We start from the raw sequence: 12,688 nt of genomic DNA, 5'->3' as shown, positions 1-12,688 counted from the left end.
CGGGTTACAAAACCCACGCGTATGATTAAGTTACATAACCCATCATATTTTCCCTTATTTCAGATTCATAGCCAATTCAGTCCATGTTCCAATTGGTCTCACCAAACATCGACTGAACTTCAAGTCCAATTTAATAAATAATCCATCCCATCCTGTCCACCAGACGGGGCCTAAAGTTTAACAGGACTACATGTTTAAGATTTCGATCAGGAACATATCAAATACAAATAAACTGGGTCGAAGTATATAAGAAATAAAAAATTAACCTTCCAGTTAAAACAAATATTTGAAAAACTGCAACTTGTAATTTATGCCACAATTCAATTTTCACTGGGAAGCTCTCGTAGCATGAAACGCGAGCCTCTGCTTGTATTATTATGTGCATTAGAGTATCAGTACGACTGTACGGGCGTTCAAAAATTTTAGGAACCTTTCTGCGGAGCTAAAATGCTAGGTTCCCTCTTCATCCATGGTATAAACTGGTATTTGCCACACCTTGGTGTTCTTCTTTCGGTCATCAGTAAGACTGAGATCTGTATCATCTTCTTTAAATGTGTTGATGAACGTTTTAGCACCCGTCATGATAAGCCTCTCAATCATGAACAGCTGGTAGTTATTCTCAATCACGGGCTCCAAGATGTGGCTATAGTTTGATGAATACGCCAATTTGTATCTGCATATATTTACATGGTCAGAAACGAGGTCAGCAACAACTTTGTATGACAAATTTAACCCCTTGAACATTCTTTCGGAGCCAAAAGGACCTTCAAGTTAATGATAGCACAATCTGAAAAATAGTCAAATCATATAGAAACTGTATACCCCACTGGAGAGTTGAGACTAATAATAAGTAAATAAATTCTCTGAGCTTCCTAGTAAAGTAAGCACATGAAAATTGAGGATTCCATTGCAAATATTGAACAGTAACAGGAGATTAACGTGAAGTTTATTAGACAGAACGAGCATTAGATGACTTCAGAGGTCATAGTGTATGCGTAGATCAAACACATTATTCATTCTGTCATGAATGTTCACAACTCCAGTATCAAATAATTACAAATGTCTTTTGGCTCGACTACTTCAGTATTAGCTAATCCATAAGATCTTTCCAAATGCATTGTAATTACTAAACCTGAATCCTACACATTTTCGGCCAATGGTACTTAGATTTCATACCGAACCCAGCAGTACCCAATGGATTAAGTTAAACCATAACTAGCCAGAACAAATAACTGAAAGTTTGACACACCACAAGCGAGCTCTGAGCTGTCCTTAACACGTTAGCATGATAAATAGTTCGTTTTAGCACAATGAACACAGGTTTTCATCTCTAAAGTAGATGGTGAAAAAAACCTGAACATGCCTGAGGACTTACCTGACTGAGAGAAGTGAAAAAAAACCCGGTGTCCTTTCATTTGAAGCGATATAAAGAGTTCGTCCAGATGGGACCCATTTTTCAATTCTGCGGAGAATAAACTCGGGGTGAGTATCCCTGTCCACATGAGGATGCAGGGTCCTGTTGACGCCAAACCTGTCCTTCCTGGTCTTTATTATATCACCACGACGAACATGCATGGCATCATAATCACCAAGGAGTTCCTTAATCTGTGGAATGATTTGGTCAAAGTCAGTAACAGCACTGACATGCACGGGAAATAATTCAAGGGGAAATAGACGGGCCTAGGGTAATTCTGCAGTATAATTAATGCATAACCTTTTTTCTTAAAAGTCAAAATCCTATCCCAAATTGATTATATGCTACATGTGACAAATTTCCAAACATAAAAGAAAAATTCAAATTCAAACCGAGGTTTCGAGACATCCTGTCCTAGCTAATTACTCGAGGTGTTTGTCATATGAGTTACATGAAAATTCAACATGACATTGGACCCATTTCAGCTATTTAGCCCACCCAGATCTCACAGGCATCTTTGTATGTCATTATCAAATGCCCCCTATACCATTCATATTTACCATGATTCTTGTATGTTTTTTTAACTATGAATTGTATTATCCTGATATTTTGTTCAGTTATCAGCCTTTTACTATTATGAATTATTATGTAACCGGAAAAAAAAAATTATTACGTAATCGTTCGTTGTTGCATATGTTAAGATTTTGAGTGTTACAAAAACTTTCATTCAAGACAATTAACTATTGTTTACATGTAATTCAATTGTATTAATCCATTCCAAGTTCCAAAGCATCCATATAGAAGAAGCTCGGACAGTCAGTGGAGAAGAGTCATAATGAAGAGACCAGATAAAGTTCTGATAAAATTCCACAGACCAAGTTGGTAACGACAAAGTAGGCAGATCAATCCACAATTGAGTAGGCAATCAAATATATGGAGACTTTGGAAACGGAAACTTTGAGGGATGGTTGGCCAACAACATCTCCAGTTTTAGTTATAATAGTGACTGGGAAGCTACTGGGATATGTTTACAGATGACATATATATAACTTAGACTCGTATACAATAAGCAAACAGATGAGAGAGCAATTGTATGGAAGCATTAAACAATAGTCAGATATGGAATTTAAACTTGGTTGGATCCATTATAATACATACCTCATCAGCTGCATTCCTTAGCTTCTTTGCCACCATTGAGGGAAGAAAGGAGTGAGGCAAAATTATAGCACTACTATTTTTTCGATCCTTGCACTCCATAAACCTATATGGCTGCCATTATGAATTCCTCAAACAACTAAAATTGATATTCTAATATTCATGAAACTTAACTAAAGAGACACATCTTGGTTATTTTTTAACTAAAAGAAATACAGTAAGTTCCATCCAACAACCTGAATGGAGACTTTCAAAACTTTCAACCAAGTGAAACCGATATTCAATTGCATATTAACCCAAATCCCGTCTTGGCATTGGAACTCAGTTGTTTTTCAGTCAAGGAACTCAGATATTTAATAAAACTAGAGGGATCAAGTAACAACCAGTGTTTTGGATGCCGTTTCTGTGGCGGGGGTCAAGACAAGTTATCAGTAAATTGCCTCAGGCGTTGGGATGTATAGCAGATTGCAGGGTGCAAGGTACTGCAACTTCCAGAGTCTGCAACGGCAGCTGACGTAAAACCCATGGAAAGAAGACAAGGAATCCAATGCCTTTTTTGTTTTCTTTGTGGTACTGTTTTTAAAGCTATATAACACCATGTTCTTAAGTCATCTAGGTTACTTTATGAAACAACCCGTTTCATTTATATGCTTATAGACCAAAATTCTGCAGGCTGGTTTTCAGCAAAATTGTTGCAGTTTTTGTTTATTCCCTTTAGACTCCCCAACAGCTTGTTCTTCCCCACAACTCAGCCCCAAATCAAATTTTCATAACCATGATTTCTTCCCAAAGACACAAACCAGCCTCCTAAAGTCGCATCTCCTGAATTCATTCTCTCTCTAGTTCTCTTTTCTATTTAGCGCTCTCTTTTTAATTATTGATATTACATAAAAAAATTTGAACTAAATAACTTATGTCTCAAGAGGCTTAAGCCTCGCTTTCTGGACCAAAACTGCCTTGCCACACCTTTGAAAAAATTAGTAACATGAGGCTATGGGTATCACAAACCTAACAACTTTAGTTGGGCCATTATGATTCAAAGTGGAGAATATATCTACAAAAATTGAAATTGATCTAGAGCCTATATTTAGGAGTTATAATTTAAACCAATACCAGAATTAATCTTTCTTCCCAAAATATGTTTGTCAACTATTATCTCGACAAGTCGACTGACACCCACACTTGCAACAGAAGTAGAGGTTCATCACCACTGAAGAAGCCAACCTAAAGCTTTTAACAAAAAGGGAAATGAAATAAAATTTTACCATGAGAGAGGGCTTGCAGTTCTGTTTATGATTAAAAGATTTGAGAAACGACTGTTTTCTTTGAGATCAACACGATTAACTCCTTCCACATGAGCGGCTCCTCTAGCTTCCAACTTCATACTTGTTTCCACCACCTGATACCACTTTTTTGAATTGTCTAAAATTACTGGTACAGTGCCCGATATGAGATCCATATCATACAAAGAGTCCATGGAACAAGAGTTTGCTGCCCATCTAACAAATGAAATGAAGCCCTTCAGATTGTATGCTATATGCGTTCTGATAAACCAAATAAGTACATACAAAAAGGATATTGAGGTAAAGTACATATCTCAACCTACACACCTATAGATGTAATATGTTTTATTTGTAAGAAAATTGCCAACTTTAAGCACGGAAATGGCATATTTTTTGCAACAAGTAGCAGTAATACTATTCCACGGTTAAAAGGCATTCTCTTAGCAGTAAAACTATTCCACAGTTAAAAGGCATTCTCTTGAAACCCAACTAAGAGGTACAAACTTACCTTTCTTCTGAAATTCCATCATTTGAGTGATGAAGGATTGCTTTCTTGTTGTGCATTGGGTTGAGACACATTCTCGAAGGCATTACAAAAGTTCTGCAAACAACAAGTAAATTAATACACAACAACAACAACAAAGCCTTTTCCCACTAAGTGGGGTCGGCTATATGAATCCTAGAACGCCATTGCGCTCGGTTTTGTGTCATGCCCTCCGTTAGATCCAAGTACTCTAAGTCTTTTCTTAGAGTCTCTTCCAAAGTTTTCCTAGGTCTTCCTCTACCCCTTCGGCCCTGAACCTCTGTCCCGTAGTCACATCTTCGAACCGGAGCGTCAGTCGGCCTTCTTTGCACATGTCCAAATCACCAGAGCCGATTTTCTCTCATCTTTCCTACAATTTCGGCTACTCCTACTTTACCTCGGATATCCTCATTCCCAATCTTATCCTTTCTCGTGTGCCCACACATCCCACGAAGCATCCTCATCTCCGCTACACCCATTTTGTGTACGTGTTGATGCTTCACCACCCAACATTCTCTGCCATACAACATCGCTGGCCTTATTGCCGTCCTATAAAATTTTCCCTTGAGCTTCAGTGGCCTACGACGGTCACACAACACGCCAGATGCACTCTTTCCATCCAGCTCGTATTCTATGGTTGAGATCTCCATTTAATTCTCCGTTCTCTTGCAAGATAGATCCTAGGTAACGAAAACGGTCGCTTTTTGTGATCTTCGCTAGATTGCTCCGGTCATTAGTGTGGATAAGTATATAAATGGATAGAGATAGGAAAGCAAACACAAGATGTACGTGGTTCACCCAGATTGGCTACGTCCACGGAATAGAAGAGTTCTCATTAATTGTGAAGGGTTTACACAAGTACATAGGTTCAAGCTCTCCTTTAGTGAGTACGAGTGAATGATTTAGTACAAATGACATTAGGAAATATTGTGGGAGAATGATCTCGTAATCACGAAACTTCTAAGTATCGGAGTGTGGTGTCGTCTTGACTTGCCTTATCTGTCTCATAGGTAGATGTGGCATCTTCTCTGGAAGTACTCTTCCTCCATCCAGGGGTGGTATCTTTAACTGGTGGAGATGCACAAGGTAATGTATCAATTTCACTTGAAGCTTACTTGTAGTTTCAGGCTTGGTCAAGCGCGATACAAACCATGTAGTAGGAGTCCCCCAAGTCGCCGAGCTAGGGGGTCTGCTGAAAGAGGTGACAGACAAGGTAAGCAATCAGAGCTCCGACTGATTGTTCACCTTCTCCCCATCTTGCAGCAGCATGAAGGATAAAGAGAAGAAAGATGAGAAGAGATGATATGAGATACTTTTGCTTTTGAAGAAGTAACTTTCCACAGGCTTATTCTTGAACTGAGCTGGAGGGTTTTCTGGTTTCCTCCAGAGTATAAGGCCGACTGAAGAATTTGAGGGTCAAAACAAGTCCATCAAATCTAGAGTACGTTCCACCCTGCTGATATGGGATACTTTTGCTTTTGACAGAGTAATGGATGTATCGGCACGTGTGCTGTTACGCTTGTCTCCACATGCTTCCTTGTATCCTTCGCACTTGCCCTATCTGTTCCTCAAGCAGATGCGGAATCTTCCCTGGAAACATAAGATGATGAAGATGAGTACTCGAGAGCAATGCCAGGTAAGTAATCAGGTAAGGGGTTCCAGGCAGTCAGTTCCTGGCTGGAAGCTTGATTCCAAGTGCTGACTGATTGCTCTCTTTCTCCTTGTCTTGCAGGTAAAAACAAGGCCAAAAGAAAAAACAGGGAAAAAGCATGATATGGGATACTCTTGCTTTTAACCCTGATGATATGAGATATTCTTGCTCTAGTATAGCTTGTTTGCAAAGGTATTATCGGGGGGAAAGAAAGCTGAATATTTCGAAAGGCTTTGTTGGGAGTGCCCTCTCAGATATGATGAAGGGTTGAGCATTTTTGCAGGTCTGCCTGTCCGTTGGGGATGGAGGTCGACATATATAGGAGTCTCCCTAACAACAAGTAGTAATGCTATTCCTTTACCCTGCTTGGTCATAGCACGGTAGTGGGAGCTGCCAGTTTCACATGTTTTAACTCTGTCAGAGCACTTTGAAAAAGTGGTCTGTGGTATCTGGCTCTCGAGATTCGGAGAACGATGCCTCTTCGATTTTTGAGAAAGCAATCATGCTGGGGGTCTGACTCTCGAGATTCGGAGAGCAGTGTCTCTTCGATTTTTGAGGAAGTAATCATGTTGGGAGTCTGGCTCTCGAGATTCGGAAGGCGGTGCCTCTTCGATTTTGGAGCAAGCAATCTTGTTGGGAGTGTTGTCTCGAATGTGAGTAAAGGTTGGACATGTTTGCTAGTCTACCTTGCCACGAAGCACAAAGGTTGACACACAGGGACTTTCCAATTATCCAGCAATGGTACTGTTCCTTTACCCTCTCTTCGATTTTGAGAAAGTAGTCATGTTGGGAGTCTGGCTCTCGAGATTCGGAGGAAGGTGCCTCTTCGATTTTGGAGCAAGCAATCTTGTTGGGACTGTTTTCTCGAATGTGAGTAAAGGTTGGGCATGTTTGCTAGTCTACCTTGCCACGAAGCACAGAGGTTGACACACAGGGACTTTCCAATTATCCAGCAGTGGTACTGTTCCTTTACCCTTGTGGGTAATAATATGGTAGCTAGACCTTCAAAATTTATGTGTCTAAACTTTGTTAGTGCTGTTTCTTTGCTATTCTTTTACCTTTCTTGGTCAGAGCGATGTAGTGGGAGCTGCAAGCTTCACGTGCTCAACTTTGGCAGAGAACTTTGGCAAAGTGATCTGTGGTACCCATGAGTTATTGTTGCGTGTGGGAAGTGGGTGATTGAACAGTAAGATTCATGTGCTTTCTACTTCACCAGAAGTCTTCGACAGAATGCCCATAATTTCTGCAAAGCTGAGTGTGCGTGTTACAGGTGCTGACAAGGCTAGAAAAGTAGGTGCCTCTTCGATTTCTGAGATCGGCCCTCGTGGTCTCTGAGCAGCCCAGCTTTTGAGAAAGCGAGCGCCTCTTCGATTGATTCGGAGAACGGTGCCTCACCGATTTTTGAGAAAGCAATCATGCTGGGGGTCTGGCTCTCGAGATTCGGGGAGCAGTGTCTCTTCGATTTTTGAGAAAGTAATCATGTTGGGAGAGTGGCTCTCGAGATTCGGAGGGCGGTGCCTCTTCGATTTTGGAGCAAGCAATCTTGTTGGGAGTGTTTTCTCGAATGTGAGTAAAGGTTGGGCATGTTTGCTAGTCTACCTTGCCACGAAGCACAGAGGTTGACACACAGGGACTTTCCAATTATCCAGCAATGGTACTGTTCCTTTACCCTCTCTTCGATTTTTAAGAAAGTAGTCATGTTGGGAGTCTGGCTCTTTAGATTCGGAGGACGGTGCCTCTTCGATTTTGGAGCAAGCAATCTTATTGGGAGTGTTTTCTCGAATGTGAGTAAAGGTTGGGCATGTTTGCTAGTCTACCTTGCCACGAAGCACAGAGGTTGACATACATGGACTTTCCAATTATCCAGCAGTGGTACTGTTCCTTTACCCTTGTGGGTAATAATATGGTAGCTAGACCTTCAAAATTTATGGGTCTAAACTTTGTTAGTGCTGTTTCTTTGCTATTCTTTTACCCTTCTTGGTCAGAGCGATGTAGTGGGAGCTGCAAGCTTCACGTGCTCAACTTTGGCAGAGAACTTTGGCAAAGTTATCTGTGGTACCCATGAGCTATTGTTGCGTGTGGGAAGTGGGTGATTGAACAGTAAGATTCATGTGTTTTCTACTTCCCCAGAATTCTTTGACAGAATGCCCATAATTTCCGCAAAGCTGAGTGTGCGTGTGACAGGTGCTGACAAGGCTGGAAAAGTAGGTGCCTCTTCGATTTCTGAGATCGGCCCTCGTGGTCTCTAGGGAGCCCAGCTTTTGAGAAAGCGAGCGCCTCTTCGATTTCTGAGATCGGCCTTCGTGGTCTTTGAGCAGCCCAACTTTTGAGAAAGCAAACGGCTCTTCGATTTCTGAGATCAACCCTCGTGATCTCTAAGCAGCCCAACTTTTGAGAAAGCAAACGCCTCTTCGATTTCTGAGCAGGCGCCTCTTTGATTTCTGAAGCTCCGTCGAGTGCAGATTTTTATAGAGGCTGGCATTAAGTTCCAAAGCACACTTGAATCTCCACCAGTAGAAGCTTCATTCTTGCACTTCTAAGATCTTGATTTGTCCGACCTCTTCTCTCTTCAACACCTTTGAAAATGTCTGGCCCCTCCGACCGTCGTTTTGACTTGAACCTTGTTGAAGAGGCAGCCCCGCCTTCTCCAGACAACATATGGCGCCCATCCTTCGTCTCCCCAACTGGTCCTCTTACCGTTGGGGATTCCGTGATGAAGAATGATATGACCGCTGCGGTGGTGGCCAGGAACCTTCTCACTCCCAAAGATAACAGACTACTTTCCAAACGGTCTGATGAGTTAGCTGTTAAGGATTCGCTGGCTCTCAGTGTTCAGTGTGCAGGTTCTGTGTCTAATATGGCCCAACGCCTATTTGCTCGAACCCGCCAAGTTGAATCATTGGCGGCTGAAGTGATGAGTCTCAAGCATGAGAATAAACAGTTGCACCGGCTCGCACATGACTATGCTACAAACATGAAGAGGAAGCTTGACCAGATGAAGGAAACTGATGGTCAGGTTTTACTTGATCATCAGAGATTTGTGGGTTTGTTCCAAAGGCATTTATTGCCTTCGTCTTCTGGGGCTGTACCGCGTAATGAAGCTCCAAATGATCAACCTCTGATGCCTCCTCCTTCTAGGGTTCTGTCCAGTACTGAGGCTCCAAATGATCCCCCTCCGGTGCCTTCTCTTTCTGGGGCTCTACCGACTGCTGAGACTTCTCCTAAGCAACCTTTGTGAAGGCTCCCTCTTGTGTGTTTATTTTGACTCATGTATATGTACATATTTGTAGCTTATCGGGGATATCAATAAATAAGTTTTCCTTCATTTCAACGTATTGTGTTAAATACACCAAAGCCTTCTTCGCTAAGTTCTTTGAATTTTCTTTTGTTGACGCTTGTATGTTGAAGCTTTCTGAGTGGAGCATGTAGGTTGGGGTAGTGTTCCCTTAATTTCCCGAGTGAGGAAAACTTCTTGGTTGGAGACTTGGAAAATCCAAGTCACTGAGTGGGATCGGCTATATGAATCTTAGAACGCCATTGTGCTCGATCCTGTGTCATGTCCTTCGTTAGATCCAAGTACTCTAAGTCTTTTCTTAGAGTCTTTTCCAAAGTTTTCCTAGGTCTTCCTCTACCCCTTCGGCCCTGAACCTCTGTCCCATAGTCGCATCTTCTAATCGGAGCGTCAGTAGGCCTTCTTTGCACATGTCCAAACCACCGTAACCGATTTTCTCTCATCTTTCCTTCAATTTCGGCTACTCCTACTTTACCCCGGATATCCTCATTCCTAATCTTATCCTTTCTCGTGTGCCCACACATCCAACGAAGCATCCTCATCTCCGCTACACCCATTTTGTGTACGTGTTGATGTTTCACCGCCCAACATTCTGTGCCATACAGCATCGCCGGCCTTATTGCCGTCCTATAAAATTTTCCCTTGAGCTTCAGTGGCATACGGCGGTCACACAACACGCCGGATGCACTCTTCCACTTCATCCATCCAGCTTGTATTCTATGGTTGAGATCTCCATCTAATTCTCCGTTCTTTTGCAAGATAGATCCTAGGTAACGAAAACGGTCGCTCTTTGGTATTTCTTGATCTCCGATCCTCAAATTTCATGGAAACTACTAGTTTAGTGATTATTATGCTTAATCACATATTACAAGGACCACCATAACATCAACATCAACCAGTTCGATGTAACAGAACAATGTAGTTCATAAAAAATAAATCCAAAATTCCCTGCTGCACAAATCAATAACAGCTAAATCTTCCAAAAAAATAAAAAATCTATATGATCTACAAGGTCACAAACTTTCCAGATCTAAAATGCTAACCTAGAAGTTCTCCCCATTTAACTGGTTCTTATGATATCATATATGATCTACAATTCAGTGTCTCCCACAAATCTTCCAGCAACCAAACACATCATAAACCCCAAACCAGAACAAAAAGAAACTCAATAATTTTAGAACCTTAAAATGTACCTCTGAAGGAACATGGCCTCTTCAAGAGCACACCTAAGGCTGGACTCCTGGTGGCCCAATCCTGCACAAGACTCGCAGTGCTTTCCAGGGCAATCAATTCTGTCACCCCAGTAGAGGTACTTCTCATGGCCACTTTGGTGGTTTTGGCTCTTGTACTTGTCTTTGGGCATGCTTTCTAGGATTTTTGGAGAGGATATATAGAACCCACTAGTGGATATGAGAGAAGAAAAGAGGAAGAGGAGTGCAATGGCAGCTATGCAGATGGCAAGGAATATGATTGGGGAACTAGGTCCTGGTTTGGACTTTTGGGTTCTAGGAAATGCCATTGGAATTGACCAATGGCGGAGCCAAGATAGTTAGTTGGGGTGGCTACACCTCCAATCTAAACATAACCTTTCTTCGTTTTTCAAGAATACGGACTCTTGCGTGCAGATATAATCCAAGCTATACAACTCTTCACTGAGAGATAACCAGTAATCAGCTTCCTTTGGTAAAACCAAGGACAACAGAAATTGCTAGCCTGCACAGAGGAAGAGGATTAGCACACAAACTAGCACAGCAATGACATAAGTTTTTGACAACCTTTTAATATTTGGAGAGAGATAGAGCATGAGTGGAGCAATAAGTAAACACATCCTTCGAGAACTCTACATGAAATGAAATAGAGTACTCACAGCAATTGTAAAAAGGATATATCCTGGCCGTTAGTCTATCCTATCACAAAGTACAATAATCCTAGAGCAGCAAGGAAGAGAGAGAGAGAGAGAGAGAGAGAGAGAGAGAGAGAGATATTTGGTATGTACATAATTCATCATAATTCATTTCATTTCGTGTTTTGCTCCTACACCGACCATATGGACTAGGAAAAGAGGTGTGGATGATTATTTTGGAGTCCAGGCGCATGTATAGTGAGGATACGTATTGAATGTGAATGCAATTAAATGGCTGAGATGAATTTATACTTCAAAAGAGAATGGTAAAATCTAATTTAAAAATTAAAAATAAACTTAAGGAGAATGGTATATAATTCATTTCAATTCATTGATATAGTGTCGTACTCGTACTTGTGCTCCCTCATTTCATTTCATTCCATCGTTTGGGCTCTCCCCCATTTAATACCAAGAAGAGCGAAGGGTACAAAAAAAGAAAAAGGAACACCATATCCCGTTCGGCCTAAAATCAATCTCTATTGCTCATACACACCTCAATTCCTCTGAACCTTTGCCGACCAGAAGGTTGATGTCTACTCTGCACTTGTGTGACTGCATCCATCCATAAGTGGACAAGAGAAATTCCAGATATACCAATTTGACCATTTCCATAATACAAACGCAAACTCCGTTTTCTCAACAAAATTGACAAGTCACGTAATACAGCATTCGTTTCAGGATGATGCCAGACACACTGCAATATGTATGTACCAACTTGGGGAAGCCAGCCAACACCGAAAACCGAATAGCACAGCAATATTTATCAACTTGTAGTTGCGGGTGTTCTACTAGATTGGCGTTTTTTAGGTTTTGAATCCAAAATCTTGTAGCGGAAGAGCAAAATTGTCTGTCAACTAAAACCGAAAAGAAAAGAAAATTTGTTCAAAGAGAAACGTGGATCCAATCATTACTTTCACTCCACCAGAAAAAGAAAAAGAAAAATCTAATTTCCTAACCTCCATCTAGTATCCATACATCTATAGAAAAAGCAGTCATGTATTCTAAATTATGAAATTGTAGGAAAATAGGAAGAAGAAGAAGAAGAAAGGATAATACCTTTTGTAAATTGGGAAGGAAACCAAGATTAGTTTTGGGTTGGAAGTTGGAATTGTCTGCCGAGCTCCCCCAACTGTGAGACTGAGACTGAGACTCTGGGGGGACTGCGAGAGAGAGAGAGTGGAAGAATTGGAGATTGCTCTTCTTCTCGATTGATGAAAAATGGATTGCTTGCTGGGTTCAGTTTCGTCCAGGATGAGATTGAGAGAGTAAGATTCAAGGAGGCGAAGCGAGCTGTAGGAGGAGAGGAGACGCAATTTCTTTCCAACAGGTGGTGGAGCATTGTGGAGAAAGATCTAGAGATAATTTTTTTTTTTTTCCAAATAATAACGGGGGCAAATCACGATTAATAAATATTTTTTCAATTTATGTAATTAAAATCACATTATTTATTTTAAATCCTACCAATAT

The 12,688-nt window shown here is 41.1% G+C and overlaps 1 protein-coding gene across 3 annotated transcripts; it reads right to left on the bottom strand.

Annotated features, from left to right (window-relative positions):
* Positions 1 to 200: 200 nt before the first annotated feature.
* On the bottom strand, positions 201 to 12,602 carry LOC103449895 (uncharacterized). Of its 3 annotated transcripts, XM_029090699.2 has the most exons (8): positions 12,278 to 12,577; positions 11,715 to 12,075; positions 10,512 to 11,031; positions 4,361 to 4,453; positions 3,835 to 4,068; positions 2,573 to 2,675; positions 1,376 to 1,605; positions 201 to 673 (listed from the first exon to the last, which is right to left on the bottom strand). In XM_029090699.2, exons 3-8 carry the CDS (start codon positions 10,835 to 10,837, stop codon positions 451 to 453), a joined length of 1,209 nt encoding a protein of 402 aa, XP_028946532.1. In that variant the 5' UTR covers positions 10,838 to 11,031; positions 11,715 to 12,075; positions 12,278 to 12,577; the 3' UTR covers positions 201 to 450. The 3 variants fall into 3 exon arrangements, with proteins under 3 accessions (XP_028946532.1, XP_028946531.1, XP_028946533.1); XM_029090698.2 differs by lacking the exon at positions 11,715 to 12,075 and having other exon boundaries at positions 12,278 to 12,602; XM_029090700.2 differs by lacking the exons at positions 4,361 to 4,453; positions 11,715 to 12,075 and having other exon boundaries at positions 12,278 to 12,596.
* Between the last annotated feature and the right edge of the window lie 86 nt (positions 12,603 to 12,688).

Source organism: Malus domestica, chromosome 12, assembly GCF_042453785.1.
Source record: "Malus domestica chromosome 12, GDT2T_hap1".
NCBI lineage: Eukaryota > Viridiplantae > Streptophyta > Magnoliopsida > Rosales > Rosaceae > Malus > Malus domestica.
Note: the sequence above shows the minus strand (reverse complement) of the source record. Positions and strands in the feature narration are given on the sequence as shown.

Excerpts from the sequence above, each read along its gene's own strand:
- LOC103449895 (XM_029090698.2), bottom strand. The coding sequence starts at position 10,837 with ATGGCATTTCCTAGAACCCAAAAGTCCAAACCAGGACCTAGTTCCCCA. Across the intron at positions 1,606-2,572 it reads TAAGGAATGCAGCTGATGAG|ATTAAGGAACTCCTTGGTGA; the intron begins GTATGTATTATA and ends ATCATTCCACAG. Across the intron at positions 674-1,375 it reads TTTTCACTTCTCTCAGTCAG|ATACAAATTGGCGTATTCAT; the intron begins GTAAGTCCTCAG and ends AAATATATGCAG.